General features: G+C 50.9%; 3 protein-coding genes across 3 annotated transcripts in view; 1 reads left to right on the plus strand and 2 right to left on the minus strand.

The window, feature by feature from the left end:
• DNAI1 (dynein axonemal intermediate chain 1) overlaps positions 1-9983 on the plus strand; it is a 65147-nt gene extending 55164 nt beyond the window's left edge. Inside the window, exons 14-20 of the mRNA XM_028115158.2 lie at positions 1916-2005; positions 2139-2226; positions 2887-2966; positions 4204-4352; positions 4461-4560; positions 6736-6921; positions 9885-9983. Of these exons, the coding sequence (XP_027970959.1) occupies positions 1916-2005; positions 2139-2226; positions 2887-2966; positions 4204-4352; positions 4461-4560; positions 6736-6921; positions 9885-9983 (792 nt within the window). The remainder of the gene's footprint in view (positions 1-1915; positions 2006-2138; positions 2227-2886; positions 2967-4203; positions 4353-4460; positions 4561-6735; positions 6922-9884) is intronic.
• Positions 9984-10283: 300 nt separating this feature from the next.
• On the minus strand, positions 10284-12116 carry ENHO (energy homeostasis associated). The gene is made up of 2 exons (XM_028115248.2): positions 12068-12116; positions 10284-11076 (listed from the first exon to the last, which is right to left on the minus strand). Exon 2 carries the CDS (start codon positions 10915-10917, stop codon positions 10687-10689), a length of 231 nt encoding a protein of 76 aa, XP_027971049.1. The 5' UTR covers positions 10918-11076; positions 12068-12116; the 3' UTR covers positions 10284-10686.
• A 311-nt stretch (positions 12117-12427) lies between these two features.
• Positions 12428-21390, minus strand: part of CNTFR (ciliary neurotrophic factor receptor) — a 38027-nt gene continuing 29064 nt past the window's right edge. Inside the window, exon 8 of the mRNA XM_028115244.2 lies at positions 12428-12629. Coding sequence (XP_027971045.2) covers positions 12428-12629 — 202 coding nt within the window. The remainder of the gene's footprint in view (positions 12630-21390) is intronic.

A 21390-nucleotide genomic window follows, 5' to 3' on the forward strand; every position in this document is an offset into this window, starting at 1 on the left:
GATCTCAAATGCCAGGCTGAGGCAGAAGAACTTTGTTCTGTTAGCAGCAGGGAGCCATGGAAGGTTTTGGAGCCAGGGAGAGAACTGTCTGCTCAAAGGGGACTAGGTTACTAGCCCATGGCCCAGGCTACTGCCCAAGGGAGCCCATCTGGGTAGCCCAGCCCTGTTCAAGCCCCAACGTGAAGCCTCAACCAGCAACATTCTGTGTGTGTGGGGTGTGTGTGTGTGTGTGTGTGTGTGTGTTCTGTGCTATACTGGGGAAGGGAGCAGGGAAGGATAGCTGAGCAGAGACTGTGGGCAGGCAGGTCTGCCCTAATCAGATAAGGCAGAAGAGAAGGAATCAGTTAAGCAGGCCCCATCTGCATCCCTACCACCTACTTCCTGGACATTCGTTCATTCTCTGAACCCCACTTTCCACCTGCTCACCCCCCTTTATTCCTACCCTCCCACCTCCACCCCAGGAGCACGTGTGTGGCTTGTACACACACACGTACCTGCTCACTTGCAAACACATCAGCAACCCCCATCGGGCATCAGGCTGCTAAGTGGGGTGTGAACTACAATTTCCATGCCTGCCCGTGGCTGCTCGCTAAACACTTCCCTTTGTAGCTCCCTAGCGCCTCTTACAGCCTGGCCTTTGACACCCCCTGTCCCCTCCCCCCTTTAAAGAGCCTATCTTTACACAGAAGGAGAAGTGGTCCCAGCGTAAGGGCCAGCTCGGACTTCTACCTCAGAGGCTCCGGGGTGTTCTAGGCCCCCCAGTGAAAAAAGAGCCAGCTGCCTAGACAGGCCCAGGCAGACGGGCCCGCCCTTCTGTAGCTGTGATCAGCCAGGCCTGGGGGTTGGCTGGGGACAGGCGATTCCCTCTCCCCCAACCACCCCCCTCAACAGCCATGGTGACAGCTGTGGTCACAGGCAGCCGAAGTGGGTTCTATCCTCCCTCACCGGGCCCCTACTTGTGACAGGGGGGAGGGACAGGGTCCCAGCATGGGAGGTCTGGAGGGAGCTGGAGGATGGAAAGCTCTGGGCACCCAGCCCCACCCCAGCTCTCTGGGACAGGACTTGGCCAGGCCTCCACATCTGGCAACAGAAACTTGAGCCTCAAGCGTGTCATCTTCATAAGACAACAGCTCTGTCTCCAAAACACTTTCCCATATGTTTGCCTCCAGCCCTGAGAAGATGGGTGGGGCACAATTATTAACCCTGAGTTGAAGATGGAGGAAGGCAGCTCAAATCTGAGATTTGGGAGCAAGATCCTGGGAGCAGGAGCTAGTGGTGAAGTGAAGGCGGAAACAGGAGAGACTGCCTAGAGAAAGGCCAACCTGGAAGAAGAGGGCGCCCCCCCAAGCAAGCAGGAAAAAGCCCCTTGCAGAACCTTGGCACCCCAGTTCCTAGGATGAGGGTCATAATGGGGATATTCGCTAACATTTATTGAACCGTTAATAGTTGCAATGTTCTCACATCAGGGCCTCGTGTTCATGGTCTCATTTAACCCTTACAGCAAACCTGTGCTGTTATGGTTCCCGTTTTATAAGTGAGGAAACTGGTCGATGGACCCTGTTCTTTCCAGGCCTGTCTACATAAGGAGGATGAGCCCAGAGATGCCACCTTCTCCCTACAACTGGCTCCTGGAACCCAACCCAGGGAGGAATTGGGCACCTCCACTGCCAAGCCAGTGGATTAGGGCAGTGCCCTGAGTTGGCATGGTTACCCCAGAATGGTCAGGGAGAGAGGGATGAGAGAGACAGAGGTGGGTGGAAGGAGAGGGGCAGGGCCAACTGGGGGACTCTGGGAAATGGGCTCCCGGAACTTGCTTCTGAAGCTCACACAGATTCTTGAGGGAGCCCTGCTCAGCTCCCAGTCCTAACTCAACATCCTAGTAGTGTCCCGAAGTTCACAGGTTGGGATGTTTCAGGTCAGGTGGCAGAAGGATGACATGGACAACAACCTCAACTTCTTCTCTGTGTCATCTGATGGCAGGATTGTGTCTTGGACGCTCTTGAAGGTGCCTGTTTCCCAGAAAGTGTCATATAGGGTGGAGATGGGGAGTGGGGGGGGGGGCTAAATGGCAAAGGCAGCCTTCAGCCCTGCTGATGCAGCCCCTCCCATGTACCCTCCCCCATCCCTTCTGACCACAGAGCGAGCTGGTTCACACAGATGTCATCAAGCTGAAGGTGGAGGGCAACACCACGGATGGTCTCGATGGGTTACAGCTACACACAGTGGGTAGGAACCCCAGCCCACTCACATCCAGACCTGACCACCTCACTCAGGCCCCGTGAGGGTCAGAGATGGTGGCCCTCCCCTTTTAGCAAGCACTCCCTCCTCCACTTGTGCTGGACAGAAGCCTGGACAGGAGGTAATGGGAAAGCCTGGCCCTGCTGTCCCTGTCCTGGAGCTTGGCTGTTTGCAGACCCTCCCTGTTTATGCAGATCCCATCCCTGTTTGCAGACCCTTGTTCCTGTTTATGCAGATCAGGTGCTGTTATGCAGATGCAGTCCTGTTTATGCAGATCAGGCCCCTGTTTACCCAGATCCTATCCCTGTTTACTCAATTCCTACCCTGTTTATGCAGAGTATATCCCTGTTTGCACAGACCATGTCTCTGTTTGCAGACCCTATCCCTGTTTACCCTGACCCTGACCCTGTTTAAATCAATCCCTGCCTTGTTTACCCAGGCCCCATTCCTGTCTGCAGAAGCCCTGGCCTTACGCAGAGTCCCAACTGCCTGGGACAGGCAGCAGGCCTGACGGCCAGTTTCTGTTTGCCTGCCTGGCCCCAGCCGAAAGCTGGGGCTCAGGCTATCAAAGGGGCCTGCTGGGTAGAGGAGGTGCTGGCAGCCTCCCTCCCAGAACCGGGCTAAAGCTGCTCTACCTCTTCTCCCAAGGCTGTGGCACCGCCTTTGACTTCCACAAAGAGATTGACTATATGTTCCTAGTGGGCACAGAGGAGGGAAAGATCTACAAGGTGAGGCAGCGCCGCCCTGTGCCAGCTTCTTATGGGGCCGCTTAGACCCGAGAACCATGGGACTTTATCCTTCTCAACAGACCCTATTCTGACGGACCTTAGGGTTAATCAGTTCTAGAAAGCTTCTTGGGAGAAGTTAATGTAGTCTTGACTTGCTTGGGTGGCAGGAAGAGGGGATGCTAAATGGCAAAGGCAGCCATTTAGCTTCAGAAAAGGGGATGAAAATCTAGAGGGTGACTTTAGCCCAGCCTGGTATCTTTCCCTCTGGGCCCTCCCTCCCTTCCTAGGAGTAGAAGTAGAAGTGGGAGTGGGGGTTGGGGAGAGTTGGAACATTCCAAGAAGACTTCCTGGAGGAGATCGGAACTTGAGCTGAGCTCTGAAGGCCGGGTAACACAAAAATTTAATCTCTGAATCTTGGGTGTGTTCCAGCCAGTAGGATGGAACTTCATCGCCAGTTTCTGCAAGGTCTCAGTGTTAGTAGGTGAACATCCTTCTGAACCTCCATCCATCCAGAAATAGCTCTGCTGCAAGCTTTTCTTAGGCTCAAAGACTCAGAATGTTAATTACAGGCAGCCTCCCAGGAGCCCCTGAGGCCTGGCAGGAGCTGGTCTGAATGCAAAAGAGGTCCCCAACCCCCTCTATACCCGTCTGAATGGCAAGCATGGGAGAGGCAGGAGGGAGGAGACGAGTCAGTCACACTGTCTCCTGGAGGGAGAGAGAGGCGCATGCTGGTCTGGGCAAGAAACCTAATGGGAAATCATGAGATTGGGACTTGCTCCTGGTTCTGCACCTACTCTTACCTGGGCAAGGTGGGATGTTTATCACTATTGCAAGGATTTTATCTGTGGGCTGTGAGTGGACCCAGGGCTCTATATGTCTGCCCATAGGCTTTGGCCTGGACACAGCTAGGCCACACCTCACCCAGGGCCCCTAGATCTGCTCTGCCTTGACTCAGGGAGAGAAGGCCTTCTCTACTTGGCCTGGAATCCTTTGGGCAGACTACAGCACTGTCTCTCACCCTCCAGGAAAACTCCCCAGTCTGTTAAGCCCCTCCTTTCTCTCTGGTCGTGTTGAGGACACAGAGAAGAGCAGCCAGCAGCTTGGCCCCAGTTCAGCTGTGACAGTGATGTGGAGTCTTAGGTTCTGACTCTGCAGGGCTTCCAGGGAAGTGGTGGCTGCTGACTTCTCTCTCATTCCTAATCCCTGATCCCCCCACTGCCCTCACCGTCGCCCCCAGTGCTCTAAGTCTTACTCCAGCAAATTTCTCGACACCTATGATGCCCACAACATGGCAGTGGACGCTGTGTCCTGGAACCCATACCACACCAAGGTCTTCATGTCCTGCAGCTCTGACTGGACCGTGAAGATCTGGGACCACACCATCAAGTGAGAGAGCCATGCCTTCCCTCAGACCCCACCCTGGGCGGGGGCCTGTGGGACTCTAGCACTGTGAGTCCTCTGTGTGGTGAACTCTCCACCCCTCTACCACTGCAGGACCCCAATGTTCATCTATGATCTAAATTCAGCTGTGGGTGATGTGGCCTGGGCACCTTACTCTTCTACTGTGTTTGCAGCAGTCACCACCAATGGGAAGGTGAGTGCCCCCTTCGGACCCTCTACTAGAGATAGGATGAGGTATCTTAGGGTCTCCCTCCTAGAGAGCCCATGCAGTGTCCTTATCAGGTAGAGGAAAGTGAGACATAAGGACTCTGTATTCTCAAGGGGTAGGCCAGCCAGGGCCCTGTCAAAAGAGGAATCATTCATCCCACAAGACCTCGAGGAGAGAATGGGGCTGTTCATCTTGAAGGACAGAACACTCTGGGGGATAAGATGCCGTGAGAAGCAGTTATCTTCTCTGATGGCCCTGGGGAGGGAGCTACAGGATGGCAGAGGCAAGCTGGATGTAAGGAAAAACTTCTGAACCAGAATTTATCTGTGATTGAAATAATGTCTAGAATGTAGCAAGGTCCCCATCCCTGGGAATGTGCAAGCGGAGTCTGAGGAAGGAAGATGGGAAGGGTCTGTGCAACACTGAGAATTGGTAAAAACTCAGAAGCAAACATTTTTTGAGGAAATTCTTGGATGCAAATCCATTTTTCCTTATGGCCTTTGATATAACCTGAGAGGTATCCACTCAAGGAAAGTCTATATAGTTGAAGGCATCACCCTAACGTCAATCAGTTACCTATTTGCCGAACAGATGTTTTCTAAGGGCCAACTGTGGTGCCCAGCACCAGGGCAGGGCCTGGCGACTCAGGTCCCTGCAGTTATAGAGCTCACAGTCTTGTGAAAGTAAAAGGACACAAGGCAACCACAAAATTAGCGTTAAGGGCTAGGCAGAGATGAACAGAGGAATACGTGTGCACACGGTATTCACAGCATTATTCATAATAGCCAAAAAGTGAAACAACCCAAATGTCCACCAATTGATGAATGGATAAACAAAATATGGTATTAATAAAAGGATTATTATCCGGCAATAACAAGGAATGAAGTATCAGATACATGCTACAACATGGACGAACTTGAAAACATGCTAGCGTAAGAAGTCGGTCACAAAAGACCACACACTGTATGATTCTACTCATGTATGTCTAGACTCGGCAAAACTAGAGAGACAGAGGGTAGATTTGTGGTTGGGGTGTGGGAGAACATGCGAAGTGCCTGTTAATGGTACAAGGGTTCTTTTGGGGTGATGAAAATGCTCTAAAATTGGTTGTGGTGACAGTTGCATAACTGTGAACATACCAAAAACCAAGAACTGTATACTTTTAAGTGGGGAAATGTTTTTGTATGTGAATTATATCTCAATAAAGCTATTATATTTTTTAAAAGAGAAAAGGAGTGATGTAAAAGAAAGGGATGGGGCGGTCTCTTAGAGTGGTCAAGGAAAGCTTCTTCAAGAGGTGACATTCTGGCTGAGAGCTAAATGACAAGAGCTAGCCTAGTGAAGGCGGGGAGAGGCATTGCAGACAGAGGGAGTAGCTAGTGCTAATGCCCTGAGGTGAGAATGAGCTTGAAAGGGTCTCAGGGACAGGCAGGCAAGTGTGGCTGGGTCTAGGAAACAAAGGCAAGAGCGCAGGAAGTGAGAGTGGAGAGTGGAGAAATCTGGAGTAAGGAATCTGGATTTTATGTATACTGCCAAGGGAAACTTCTGGAGGATTTTAGATAGTTTAAAGCTAAGTCTAGCTTTAAACTATCTAAAGCTGCACGGAGGATGGATGGTAGAGGGCAAGAGTGGAAGCGGAGAGACCCCTCAGGACACTGCCACAGTTGTCCAGGCAAGAGTCACTAATGGCTTGGACTCAGGGAATGGTAAAAATAAGATTAAACATTTGTCTGAGCACCTTGCATATATTAACTGGTATAAACCCTGGCTCTGCCACTTACTGGCAAGTTACCGTTAAGAGCCTCTATCGCCTCATTTATAAAATAGGGCTAATAACAGAACCTACCTTATAGAGTGTCTGTGAGGATTATTAGGTGATACAACTATGTAACATGCTTGCCCAGAGTCTAGTACATAGTAAGTGTTCAGTAAATGGTGGTTGCTGTTATTGTTAATTCTGCATAGACTTAAATTTTCTCCCAACCTTTTTATGTTTGGAAAACACATAATCAGAGACACAAATCCCCTCTCCCACTGCCTCCAGCTCCAGCAAGCTAGGCTTCTGTTGTGTTTCCCCAGAAAGCCCATATGATGATTCTTCTGAGGTGCGGGACAGGGGCCCCATTATCCTTGAGTGTGCTGACACCCACCTCTCCACAGACCCATGTGTTTGACTTGTCCATCAACAAGTATGAGGCCATCTGCAGCCAGCCCGTGGTGGCCAAAAAGAAGAACAAGATCACCCATGTGCAGTTCAATCCTATCCACCCCATCATCATTGTGGGTGATGACCGTGGGCACGTCATTTGTCTCAAGCTCTCACCCAACTTGCGCAAGATGCCAAAGGTACAGCTTGGGTAGTTTGGGCAGCTGTAAGAAGTAAAGTCTCTAAGATGGTGGGGGTTGAGAGAAGGGGGAGGAGCGAGGGGGTGGCTGCCAGCTTTCTAGCTTGGGAAACCCAGAGTCAGGATGGTGTCATTGCCCAAATACGGAGCACAGGAGAAGCAGGTTTGTGGAGCGAAAATTAGATCAGTTTTGCCATGCTGAATCTAAGTTACCTGTGGAGCTTCCAGGTGGAGACATCTGTAAGTAGGCGACTATATGGGTCCAAAGCCTGGAGAAGCACATAGACATCATTGGCTTGTTTGGTGTGGACCAGGTTACCCAGGAAGGGGGCTTGGGGCTTAGTCACTGCTTCATTGGCCTCAGCTCCAGTGGTCCTTGAGCTGGGAGCTGGGGGTCCACACAGGGAAGAATGTGAAAAGGAAAAGAGGTTAACGAGGTCAGCAGCTAGGCAGCCCTCCTTGTGAGCTCTGGTTTCTTTCTGGGATTTGTACTGATCTGGAGGCCCTGCCCAGAGTCCCAAAGCCCTGAAAACAGGCTATGGAGCCCAGAGCCAGCACCTCAAAGTCTAGATTTCACAGTCCTGATTCAGACCTAAGCATCCAGGCCTTCGAATCCAGAGCCCAGTCCTGCCCATTTGGGTGCTAAGTGAAGATATGGAATTTGCTTTCTGCCAGGTTCTGGGCCAGGATCAGAGCTGAGCCAGGACTGGGCCAAGTTGCCCTGATGACTACACCTCTCGGTTGCAATACGAGGCATTTATTTGCAGTCTGAGGCAAGAGCAGGGCCCTGTCTCTTTCAACTAGTGATACCTGCCCCCCTGCACCCTTACCAAAGCAGGGGTCAACGCAACATCCCTCTGGTACCTGCCTGCTCTATTCTGCACCATGACCAGGAGACTAGGGCTGGGAGTTTGGCCGGGCCTGTAATTGTAGCCAGCTGGGGGAGGGGGTGGACTTGGCTATAAATACTCAGAAGGCTGCTAAGCGCCTGCAGCTGTGGCCTAGAGGCTGTGGTGGGCTGCGGGGTGGTGGGGTGGGGTGGGGTGGGAAGGGATGGGATGGGGGGGTTGGGCATGGTGTGAAGCTCTTTGCTGAGTCCAGCAAGTTGGTCTCAAGGAGGGGGAAAGAGACAGCACAATTTGTGGAACAGATAAAATCTGCTCTTAATATAATGAGGAGAGAGACCCAGGCTTGAGCTGGCAGAGCTGGACAGCCCGGTGGGAGGGGCAAGGGTACAGCCATCACACCTGGAGGGTGGTAGATCTGGGTGGAGGCCTGCCCTGCTCACTCTGACCCAGGGAGGCAAGGATCTCCCACAGTCCCAGCTCCTCTCGGAGCAAGGGTCAGCCGTAGCCAAGAGAGCTGGGCTCTGCGTATCTGGGGACCTGTATCTCTAAAGACCTGAGGATATGGGTACCTGGGGAGCAGAGCACCTGAGCAGGTGACAGTTGGGGGCTAGGGCTCCGGTGGATTAGAGGTTCCCGTGAAATTGTCATCTGATCCTATCAGTAGCCAAGTGATTTGTGCAAAAGGAAGTCCTCTGAGCATCCTTACTGCCCCTCCTCTTTGGGCTGCAGTCTCCCTGTCCTTCCCAGGAGGGTTTGGCCAGAGGCCCAACTTCCTGACCCGGGAAGCTTCCTCTAATTGGTGTCAGAGCACAGGTTGTCAAAGGTCAAAGGCTATCTTTCCCTCACTACAGTATAGGTGGGAAACTGAGCCCAGAAAGGCAAGGGACTTGCCCAAAGTCACATAGGGAGTTAATGACAAAGCTGGGACCATAAGCCAGGTCCCAAACTCCCAGGGGATGGGGTGAGGCCAAGAAGAGAACACTAACTTGATTTGGAAGGGAGAGTAGTTAAAGGAAAAGACATCTTTGTCCTCTGCCTAGAGAGTGTAGAGGTGAGTTGGGTAGTGGCAAAGGCACTGGGCCACAAGAGGAGGGGGAGACAGATTTGGGAGCAGGTGCGGTGGTCACACCAGGAGGAAATCTGAGCTCTGCATGGTGTCAGTAGCCAGGATGGGGCCAGGAAGGGGCCTGCTGGCCATGCACTCTCTCCTCTCCTCACAGCCCAGGCCAGACCCAGGCTGGGTCCTCAGCAGGTGAGGCTGGAGCGGGTGCCAGAGAGCAGTGGGCACAGGTGGCTGAGACGGCAGGGCAGGCGGGGGGGGGGGCTCTGGAGCAGAGGGAAGGCAGGAAATGGCAGCTGCCAGCCTAGGCCATACCCCGCTGCCTGGACAGAAGGGAGGATGGGACTGGGGCTGGTCTGCTGTGGAGCTCTTGGGGCCCGTGACACACACCCCAGTGTCCCAATTCTTGTTTTCTCGGGGCATTAGGCTGCCCTGTAGGCTGGGGTGAGGGCTCATAAATTTAGGATCTGCTCTTCTGAGGGACAGTCCCAGCTAAGGACATCTGGAATCACATGGGGCGTCTCATGTGCCCTCCTGGGTCTCTCGACACCCTCCTCCACCCTGGGTATGTCTGATACAGCAGGCCTGGCCCCAAATGTCTCCCACCTGTGGCTTTGTCTATACCTCTCTCCCTCCGCAAACACACACCCCTTAGCTCCTTGTTAGGACTCAGCCAGGACCCCTCCTGTGGGAAGGGAGGTCCCAACAGTCAGAGGCCTTACTTCTCCCCGGAGCTACAGCTCTCCTAGCCTGAAAGGCTACTTCCTCTGAGGGTTAGTGGGTAGATACCTTCTGCCACTCCTCCCAGCATCAAGACCATTTATTGATCTGAGATTCAGAGCCAGACTGAATGTTTCTCGGAGTCCCCAGCTGGGCCCAGGTCTCCTAACCTGAGCTACGGGTGAGGAGAGGCAGGGATCCAGAATCTAACTGGTGGGGAGAGGGGCAGGACAAAGCTGGGGCAGGCTGGGCAAAGGAGGCAGAACTGGGACCCAGAGAAAGGTGGCCCATCCCTCACCATTCCCTACCCCCTCCATGTACTTCTCCCCTCCCCAGGAAAAGAAGGGGCAGGAGGTACAGAAGGGTCCAGCTGTGGAGATCGCAAAATTGGATAAACTGCTGAACCTGGTGAGGGAAGTGAAAACCAAGACCTGAGGGCCTGGCCTCAGTCCCTATCCCATTTTTTGAACCCAGTGCTTGTAACCCCTGACCCTGGTACCCAAGCCCAGCCTTAGTACCCACTATGTGACCCCCACCCCTGATCAGGTCCCAGAATCTACCGTCAGCGCTCTACCCCGGCCCTGGTCCCAGCACCTCACCCCAGGACTTGGCCCTCAACCATTATCCCATCCTACTTTGCACAAATAAACCGGTGTCTGGAAACTCACCCCACACCTTTATTTTTGCTACTGCAGGGCCCTCAGGAAGAGGAGGAAATCTCAGGGTAGAGCCATAGTTCCATTTATTATCCAGCAAACAGTGGGAGGACCCGAGGAGGGGCCCAGCCTGGACGCCCTCCCGTTATTGCCATGGATTCGAGTTTGCTTCCCCAACCTCAAGGGCCTGGAGGCAACTGGCCTAGGGAAAGGTAGCCCCAGTCCCTGGCCCTCAGTATGGAGCAGAGTCGAGATGGCCCTGGCCCTAGCACCAACTCATGAACCCCCACCCCAGGCCTGTACCAAGGGCCACCAGAGTGCCTCGCGGGGCTAGACTGGCTAGACTCTGGGCTGCTAGGTCCGGCTCCAGACAGGCTGGACTCTGGGTTCTGGACCCCAGGCTGGCTAGACCCTGGGATCCTGATTCCAGGCTCTGGGTGGGGCAGACTTAGGCCCCAGACTCCAGGCTAGGCAAGGGGCCTTCAGGGCTGCAGCAGGTAGCTGCCTTCATGGCTGGGCTTCTGAGGCGGGGGTGCCTTCTCAGGACAGGGGCCAGGGCTGGAGTTGGGACTGGATTCCGAGAGAGAGTCGATGTCCGCAGAGCGGGAATGGCAGGCCCAGCAGAGAATGACCCAGAGCAGCAGCAGCAAGAAGCCTACAAGGCCGTTGCAGACGATGGCAATGAGGGCCCCCTGGGAGATGGCTGCCCCCATGACAGGCAGCACCCTCAGACCAGCACAGACCACGGGGCTGGCTCGATGGCAAGGCCCATGCCGAGGCGGAACTCCAGTATAGCTGGCCTTCCAAAGAGGCTGTCCTGTCCACACACTCAGTGATTCCTGGGCAGTGGACGTCCACCTGCAGTCCTGAGCCTGTGGCAGGTAGAGAGCAGAGACAAGGGTGGTGAGGAGGGAGGGGTAGGGTGAGGCCTAGGAGGAGAGGAGTATAGAACAGAGTCCTTTCCCACATCTCTGGCTTCCCTGGCAGAGGACTCTGGGTCCCAGCAGGTCTAAATACCCCACAGAGCCAAGGCCCCCATCCTCAGGCCTGGCTCTGGGCACCTGGATGGGGGTGCGGCCACAGTGGGAAAGCTGGAGTACACATCCTGTATCTCAATCTCCTTAGAACCAGTGGGCATGGCCTGGCCCTGCCCACCAAGCTGCCAGCTCTCAAAAGCACTGCTGAGTGGATGAGACTAAGGAAGCCCCGGGCCTTCGAGGATGGGGATTGTAACCAGCACTGGTGTGGCCTGGGCGCCTCCCCCTTCTCAGGACTCCAGCCAGCCAGCCCAGGAGAGCTCCAGAGGTGCCAGCTCAGACAGAGGGAACTTTGTGGAGGCCCTGGCACGCATGTGTGGGTCTGTGTATCCAAGGCGGTGTACCTAGGTGCGCCTCTCTGTGGGACTCTCTCTCCAGGTCAGTTGTCTGTGTCTGTGTGTCTGGCTCTTAATCTTTTGGTTCCCTTGCCTCGATGTGTGCCTCTGCCTCTGCATACCCACCTCTATGTTTGTGCAGCTGTCTTTTTATGTGGCTCTCTTTTTATTTGTCTCCGTGTGTCCCCATCTCTGAGTGTGTCCCTTTTCTCTGTGTATTTCTGTATTGGTCTCTGTGAATATGGGTCTCTTGTGTCTCTCGGTCTCTCTTTTCTTCCCTGCTGTGTGTCACTCTGTCCCCGTGGACGTGTCTCTCTCCCCATCTCCGTGGGGTCTGTCTCTGTAGTTCTGTGAGTCGCGTGTGTCTCTGTCTTTGTGTCTGTCTCTTTCACCCCGGCTGCGCCTCTATGTCTCCATGTGGGTCTGGGTCTCTTTATCTCTGTCTCTGGCTCTCGGTCCCCGTACCCATGGGGGGAGGCCCCCCCCCTTACCTGAGCTGAGCCCGGTGCGCGCCCGCGGGAGGGTCCGGGGCAGCGGGATGCTGGGTGCCGACTGAGTCTCTGGAGCCTGCGGGCGCGGGGCGGGGGGGGGGGGGGGGGCGGGAAGAGGCGGGCAGGGGCGATGTCCCCTCCCCCCGGCCCTCCCCCTCGGCCGCGCAGCCTCCGCCGGCCGCTCCCGCCGCGGCGCGACCGCGTCGGCCTCTGCCGCGGGCGGTCTGCGGCGAGCCGGCACCTCCTCTCCCTGGGGCGGTGCCTCCTCCGCGGCCGCGGCGGCTCGCTCGCTCGTTCGGCGGCGTTCGGGCGGCGGCTGCGGCCCGGGCACGAGGTTCGGGTAGGCTCGGCTGCGTTCGGCTATGTTCGGCTGGGCTCGGCTGGGCTCGGCTGGGCTCGGCTGGGCTCGGCAGGCAGCAAAAACAGCGGAGAGCCTCGCTTCCTGGGAGGCCGGCGGCCGGCGGCCGGCGGCCAGTGGCCAGTGGGGGGTGGAGCCATCTCCGCGCCGCTGCCGTCATTCAATTGGCTGGCTGCGCCAGGCTCCCGGACGATTGGTCGCGCGCTGGGGTGGGGACTGGCTCGTCCCTTGTGCAGGCGTGGGGCGGGGGCGAGAGAAAGCCTGAAGGGGCTACTGGGTCTTGATCCGTCTGGAGGAAGGGGGTGGGAACGAGACCCAACTACTTGCGGGGATGTCTTGCACCTTCAACACCTGGAAGAGCTGCACACCCAACATCTGAGAAAGGCCTCTGTACCCTCATACGTGAGGAGACGGCCCATCCATATCTGCCTCTGCCAGCATCATCCAAGGAGGAAGGCCTTGGGTCCCCATATCTAGGAAGAGACTAAACGTCCTCATCTTGGAAGCCCCCGAGACTTCTACACAACCACTCCCAGCTGGGGGTGGACTCTGCATACAGGGTCTGTATGTGGCTCTACATTCCCTGGCCCCAGGAGGTGTGAGCAGCTCTGCCCACACAAGTTCTTTGGGCCTATTTACTGAGTTCCTACCCGGTATTGGTCGCGGGTTCGTGCCTTGCTGCGCTGTGGGTGAGCCTAGGGAAGAGAGTAATGGGGTATTCCGAAAGATCGGTCAGCCGTGACTGGAACAGGACCAGGCATGACTTCATCCTAGAAGCTCCTGACTCTCTCTATCCTAGAATCTCTCCTAAGAGGAAGATCAGTTTGGGCAGAAGCCAGTCAGGTAGGCCTTCCTACCCTACCTCATAGGTCAGTGATTCCTAAGTGTTCTGAACTAGACCCTTTTCTCGTCCTACTCTACCTCTTCGCCATGGATGCTCACATCCCTAAAGCTATACCATGAAGACTCTCAGTGCTCCCAAATCCAGCATTACTTTATCTCTGGAATTCTAGCCATAGATCCAAGTGCCTTCCAGAATCGGAGGGGGGGGGTGTTGATACCTGGTTCTGACATTTAACTAACTTTGTGATCTTGAGCAAGTGACTCACCCTCTTTTAGCCTCAGCTTCCTCATCTGTAAATTTGTTGTAGTAATAGCTACCTCTCAGGGTTGTAATTCACCAATTCATTTATACCCGACCCACCACATCTCAGCAAATGCCAACTGACATAACCCGAAGGACCATAAGGGCTAAGGGGCCCCTTCCCTCAATGCCATGAAATTCACATGAGATCCCTATAAATCCAAATGCTATCTTGAAAACAAGAAAGGGAAGGGTAAGATAATTTGAAATACTGAGTCATACTTACAGACTGTCTAAAATAAATTTTTGGACCCTACCGAGTTTACCGTAATGGATTAATTTTAGTTCCCCTGCCCCTGTTACCCAGCAGAGTGGGGGCATTGTGAGCAAGATCAAATCAGTTCTAGGAAAGAGAGGAGACTTATATTGTTGCACATCTGAGTGTAATGTGAGTGAATTTGTGACCCAGCTGCAGGAGTTCAGATTTTATCCTGGAAACAGTGGGGAGCCACTGAAGAATTTTGAGCAGAGGAGTAAATGTGATCATATCCAGAAATTAGAGGGATGATTTGGGCTGCTGGGTGGAAGGGAGATTGAAGGCAATTGAGACAAAGGACTGAAATGATGTAGGGGAAGAGGACTGGAGAGAACAAGAGAGCACTGAGGATATTTGGGAATTACAATCGGCAGAACTTGGACACTTAGACCTACAGGATATGGGGAGTAAGAGGGAGGGGAAAGTCTGGGATAACTTCCAGGTTGGTGACTAGGGATACTGTGATTCCCTTTACTGAGATAGAAAACAGGAGAGAAGGGGTGTTTCAGCAGGGGCCTGGGGTAGTGTGTCGGGGAGATGGAGGACGATGAGTTCCATTTTAGATATGCTAGATTTGAGGTACCAATGGACACTCAAGTTGAGATGTCCCATAGACAGTTGGATAAGTACGCCTGAGGTTCAGACTGAAGACAACATTTTGTGAGTTATCAATAAATGAGTAATAGTCAAATCAGAAAAGTGGATGAGCAGGTTGCCTGTGTGGCTCAGTCGGTTGAGCTTCTGATGCTTGATTTTATCTCAGGTCATGATCTAGGGTAGTGAGATTGAGCCCTACATCGAGCCCCACGTCAGGCTCTGGAGGTATGGAGCCTGCTTAGGATTCTCTCTCTCCCTCTCACTCTGCCCCTTCCTACCCCTCTCCCTCTCTTAAAAAACAATACATAATCAGATACTGAAACCTAAAAACAGGGATGCTTCAGGAATAACTGGAACTAATAGACACAAAAGCCATTAGGATCTCTCTCTACCTCTCATCTCTGTTACTTTCTGGCAGTCTCCTTCATTTCCTTCCCCTGCCCAGCCCCCACCATCCCCACCACCAGACTGGCTTCTAGTGTTTTTCTGGTCCACATAAAACACTTCAGACAATCCCAAAGCTTAAAAATATTATTGTCTAGGCATCCAACAAGACACTGGCTTCTTTTTCTTGGTTGCAGTTTGCAAATTCCTCAGGAAGTGCTCTGATTGGCTCAGCTTAGGTAGATACTTAACTCTGGACCCCATCAACTGTGGCCAAGGGATGGATGAAGCTCAAATTGCCTAACATGGCTCACATGAAAACCCCATGAACATTGTGGCAGGGGAGGGGGCGTCCTAAGAGAAGAGAGAATGCAGAATGGCAGGTGTTCGCTGTAGTCCACCCCTTGTTTGCCCAACACACACACATTATTTTCCTACATATATATGACTCCAAAATGTCCTCACCTGCGTATTCCAACCATTCCACTATACAGATGCCAATAAATTCACCTCCTCTCTAGTGGAGGGCAGCTCAATGACACATCTAGCTCCTGCTGCTGGGGATTATCTCATAGGACCACTGTTTGTCGCATATAAATTCTCTGAGTAATGTCCCTTCATGCTCCAGTTAGGTTTTTAACCTTTAACACCTTATTTTAAGGTTTAAGGTTAAAGGTTTATTTAAGTTAAAGGTTAAAGGTTAGCCTTTAACACCTTATCTATAAGGTGTGAATATGGCTTCTAATAATCTCATTACCTTTGTTTGAATTGCCTTTGAACTACCTTTAAACCACTACCCCCCTGCCCAAAAATAACCCCCAAAACTCCTGATATCTAGCGATGGAAGAAATAAAGAACAAAATAAAAAGAAGGCTCCGTAGAGTGATCAGTAATCCAGAGCATCGTATATTTTTTGGCCATGAATGACAATGAAAATGGTGGGAATAGGAAATCTCATGACATGTTTGTTGACTCATATCTTTGGCTACAGAGTTTCTCAGTCAGCCAGTCTGCCTGCCCCAGGTTTTGCCCACGAGGTTGTGATCCCTTATCCAGTGTTCTGAGAGCATCATTGTGGAGGATTTCTCTGTGGGCACTGTACTGATTAGCACTACACTTTCTGGTGGTGTTTAGGGATTATCCTGGGACTGAGCAATCACAGATCTCTGCATTTATGAGGATTGGGTGTGGTTTTATTTTCCTCCCAGATGATACAATTCTTTTAAAATTATAATCAGCTGTCTGTCAGTTTCATCTGGGGGAGAATTTGTTTTGCTAATAAATTATTCATCCTAAAGCACTTTCCCCCCCTAGTTTAAACAACTCTAGGGATGCCTGGGTGGCTCAGTCAGTTAAGTGTCTGCCTTCGGCTCAGGTTATGATCCCAGGGTCCTGGGATTGAGCCCTGCTTCGGGCTCCCTCCTCGTTGGGAAGCCTGCTTCTCCCTCTCCCTCTGCCACTCTTCCTGCTTGTGCTCTCTCCCTCTCTCTCGTTCTCTCTCAAATAAATAAGTAAAATCTTTAAAAAAAAAAACTCAAATCAGAATACAGTCTTACAATTAATTGCATAAAATGGTTTTTTAGCCTCTTTCCTTTTTTTAAAAAGATTTTATTTATTTATTTGAGAGAGAAAGAGAATGAGAGAGAGACAGAGAGAGAGCATGAGAGGGGGGAGGGTCAGAGGGAGAAGCAGACTCTCCGCTGAGCAGGGAGCCCAATGCGGAGCTCGATCCCAGGACTCCAGGATCATGACCTGAGCTGAAGGCAGTCACCCAACCAACTGAGCCATCCAGGCACCCAGCCTCTTTTCTTCTAGTACTGTTGACCCTGCCTTGTACTATGCAGGGGTTAGGGGCACCAAACCCTTGCACAGTCAAAAATCCATGTATAACTTTTTTAGAAACTTTTTTTAAGTTTAGTGTTTTATAGTAATCTCTACACCCAATGTGGGGCTTGAACTCCAGACTCTGAGATCAAGAGTCACATGCATTTCCCACTTAGCTAGCCAGGTGCCCTCCATGTATAACTTCTGACTCCTCCCGAACTTAACTACTAATAGTTTACTGTTGACCAGAAGCCTTACCAATAACATAAACAGTTGATTAACACATATTTTGTATATGTATTATACAATGTATTCTCATAATAAAGCTAGAGAAATAAAATGTTACTAAGAAAATCATAAGAAAGAGAAATACATTTACAGTACTATAAAAAAAATCCACATATAAGTGGACCCATGCAGTTCAAACCTGTGTTGAGGGTCAACTGTAGTTCATAAAATAACTTGCCTCGAGTAATTGATGGAATATGAGATTTATTAAATATAGTAATTTCGTCAGAGTTCTTTTTCACAAATAATAGAATCCACCCTGGATAATTAAAACATAAAAGGGATTTGTTAAAAGATATTATTTAGCTCAGAAATGTTAGGAGGACTGGGGAAATGAATTTGAGGCTCAGTTTCTAGAAACAACACTCAAACCATACCACACAACCTGATGAGGAGACCACAGCCATTGCCTCTCCAAATACTAAGTACCAAGAGTTTAATTTGACTGCCAACTTTACAAGCTCTGTAGCATTTCTGCAGTAAGAACCAATATTGCAACCACTGGGAAAGCACCACTGTTACCACTACCACCCCCCGAAAGTGGACATTTACACTACCAGCAATAGCAGAAATTGAAGTCTTTTGTCCAACCCGCTTCCTTCCTATACCAGTCAGAATTAGGCTGGTAACAATGGTTATAAACAACCGCCAGATCTTAAAAAGATATATTTCTTGCTCGTGCTACAGTTCTGGCATGGGTGAAGTGGGGAGGAGGAGTCTGCTCACCGTGATCACTCAGGATCACAGTGATGATGGAGGTTTCACCATCTTAGGATGATGCCTCTTTCTTTCTTTCTTTCTTTCTTTCTTTCTTTCTTTCTTTCTTTCTTTCTTTCTTTCTTTCTTTCTTTTTCTTCTTTTTCTTTCTTTCTTTTTCTCTTTTTCTTTCTTTCTTTCTTTCTTTCTTCCTTTCTTTCTTTTTTAAGGATTTTTTAAACTAATCTCTACAACCCACGTGTGGGGCTTGAACCTACAACCCCAAGATCAAGAGTCGCATGCTCTACGGACTGAGCCAGCCAGGCACTCCTATGCCACTTTCTTGATTGGAACCTTCAGCGTTTGCTGTGGTAAAGAGAGTGAGGAAAAATGTACATTGGCTCCTGCTCACATTGCATTGACCAAAACAAATCTCATGGCCATATGTAACATCAAGAGACAAAGAAGGGCAACTCTCCTGGTGCTCAGAAGGAAAGGAGAACCAGAAATATTGAACTTTAGTGATATTTACTCACTCATATTATAGCTCACTTCCAAATCAAAGTCTCACATGGGGCCAAGTAGCAATGTCTATAAACAAGCTGCATAGGATGTTGCAAATTTTAGTTCTGACTACTGTACTAAGGAGACTGGATTTTAAAATGTGAATTTTCCCATATAGGAAAACTATTTAAAAGGTGAAGGACATCTATGAATACAACATATTTCTACTACCATAATAAATACTAGAAATTTGTAGAACCATGCTCTCTGAATCCTCAGGTTTGCCACGAAAATGCAGGAGCTGTGCAAGCTCTTGGAGCAATTTCTCTTTGTTAGCACTATGTTTTTCATAATGCTAAAAGGGCACTTTTAGTCCCTCTAACTATGCCTCTGGCTTCATGGGAAATCCTAGGCTGGAGTGACAGGGCTAGAAGCCTTTCTTCTTCAACCTGTCCTGGAATGATGCCCTTCCCTCACCTGCATTCTAGTCAACTCACTTTACAATGAGAAGCACCATCACATTTGCCTGACAGGGTAGGGACATCCAAAATGGGTGGTCTGCAAGCAGTTAGGGGCCAACAGAGTAAGTATTTTGCTTGGATAAGGAAGTGTGTTTCAGCCTTGACCTCAAACTGCTAGAAGCTAGATCATCCTGCATCGTGCTGAATTGCAGAAGCTGAGTTCTTGGCTCTTCTCCAATGTTGATGATGAAGAAATTGAGAGGTCCTAGCAATCAGGATGGTGGTACATAGGGAGAGTCCAAGACATTGGGAAGGCCTGCTTGTTGTCCCCACCCTGTCTCCTCTCCTTTTTCTCGCCAGACAAGCTTCCTATACTTCTCTATCCCATACAAAAAAAAACCCAGTTTCTGACAATTCTCAGCTTTACAGCTTAAATCCAGGTGTACCCAGCAAGATGTTGGCTCATCTCTTTCAGTTTCAGCTTCAAAATTCCCAGGGACTTGCTCTTATCAGCCTGGCTTTGGTCAGATGCCATTCCCTGTATCAGTGATCCATGGCGGGTTAGGGAGGTCATAATATGCTGGCTCCCATGATAATCATATGAGTGAAAGGCAGTTCCCACCAGAAGGGAGGGCCATCCAAACGAAACATAAAGGAGTCCACCATACTAACATTAATGGATGCAGGAGAAAAGATAAATCTGCAAAATAAATAAGGAAGTAGCTATCACAGAGGTAGAAGGAAAACCAGGAAGGAATATAGTTTCAGAGAAGCCAAGAAGGGGCAGAGGTTCAAGAAAGGGGGAGGGGTCAGCAATCCAGAATGTCAAAGAGAGGTCTAGTAGTTATAGAAAAGGGAACCAGTGGACTTAAAAGAAAGGAGGTTGTTGATTATCTTGGCAAGAAGTTGTTCCAGTGGGCAATGGACAATGGGCAATGGAGATGGGGTATGTGGTGGCCACCAGATCTGGAGTGGTTTGATGAGTAAGAAGCTGATACGATATAGGTGACTCAAGATGATTATTGTTAAAAATTGGGGGGAAGGAGAATAGATACAGAAAGATGGGGAACCAGGGGAACTTTATATTCAATTTCTAAAAAAAATTTTTTTTAAAGATTTTATTTATTTATTTGTCAGAGAGAGAGAGCTCAAGCAGGGGGAGCTGCAGGCCGAGGGAGAAGCAGGCTCCCCGCTGAGCAAGGAGCCTAATGCAGGACTTGATCCCAGGACCCTGGGATCACGACCTGAGCCAAAGGCAGCCAGTTAACTGACTGAGCCATCAAGGTGTCCCCTAGAAATTTCTTATGTATTTCTTACATGGGCATGTTCAACTACTGGTGGGAAAGAACCTGAAGAAAGAATATAATTGATAGCTAGGGCGCCTAGGTGGTTCAGTCGGTTAAGCAGCTGCCTTTGGCTCAGGTAATGATCTCAGGGTCCTGGGATATAGAGAGCTGTGGTGTCGAGCTCCCTACTTAGTGGGGAGTCTGCTTCTCCCTCTCCCTCTGCCCCTCCCCCTGCTTATGCTCTCTCTCAAATAAATAAAATCTTTTTAAAAAAAAAGAATATAATTGATAGCTCTTTTTATTAATACTGTTCATCTCCCTTGGGCTGTGCAGATCCAGGCAGGCAGGGACAGGGACAGAAGTTAAAACCTGGCAGAAGGTATGAACCACTTCAACTTTTCCTAGGCCATACTAGCAAGTAGGGCAGAGATAGAAGGTGACTGACCTCAGCATTGGGTGACCCAGGTTGGGCCCCAGGACACACCCAGGGCCCTGGGATTGCACTGTGTTCTGTGCCCAGATAGAGAGGACTTGTGTGAAGAGCAAAGGATCCCAAGGCTGGAGCCAGTCCTCAGCGGGTGGGGGTAGCGTGAGCCTAAAGCAGTCATACTCTGGGATAGGCAGCCTTGCCATGACTTTGCTCTGATTTCCTTATCTTGAAACCATGCCTATTCCTACCTTTACCCACCCACCCACTCACTCCTCAGCGTCCCTGCCAAGCTGCCACCTGCTTTCTCAGATCCACTTCCCTACCTCCCATCACTCCTCAGCCACTGCCCCCACCTTCTGCTCTCATCATCCCTGGAGCTGGCTCACCAAGGTCACTTTCACCTCCTTGTCACATCCAATGAATATTTGTTAGTCCTTATCTTTGTTGACTTCTTAGCAGCAGTGAGGTTGTTGATCCCTTTTTGAAACTCCATCTTGCATTGTCTTCCATGAAGCCACCCTCTCTGGGAACATTTATTCCTCCTCCTAAAACAACTATTGTTTTGTTTGTTTATTTTTTAGAGAGGGAGAGGGGGGAGGGGATGGGCAGAGGGAGAGGGAGAGGGAGAGAGAATCTCAAGCAGGCTCCATGCCCAGCGCAGAGCCCACAGGAAGCTCGCTGGATCTCACAGCCTGAAAGCAAGAGTCGGACGCTTAACCAACTGAGCCACCCAGGCGCCCCTAAAACAACTACTGTTAATCAAGCACCTAGACTCTGTCAGAGCTTTACATTCATCATAGATATCCCTCACCTGCGTGCAAGACAGGCCCATGGAACAGATGAAGGAACTGGGACTGAAGGTCATCAAGAGGTTTTCCTTCGGCCCCAGAGCATCAGTGATAGAGTCTGGATTTAAACCCTGATTTGCTGCACTGCCCTCAACTCCAGCGTTCTGTCTGTCTCCTTACCTCCCGGGCCCCTCCTCCCCACTGGGCTCTCTGCACCCACTCTCCTCTCCTCTCCTTAAGTGAGGTCCTCCTCTGCATTATGGCTTCTGTGCCCATTTTATGCTGACAAAGCCTTAGTGCTAACCCA

Source organism: Eumetopias jubatus, unplaced genomic scaffold (genome assembly GCF_037043125.1).
Source record: "Eumetopias jubatus isolate StellerSeaLion01/CBP00866 unplaced genomic scaffold, mEumJub1_p1.0 scaffold_15, whole genome shotgun sequence".
Lineage (NCBI taxonomy): Eukaryota > Metazoa > Chordata > Mammalia > Carnivora > Otariidae > Eumetopias > Eumetopias jubatus.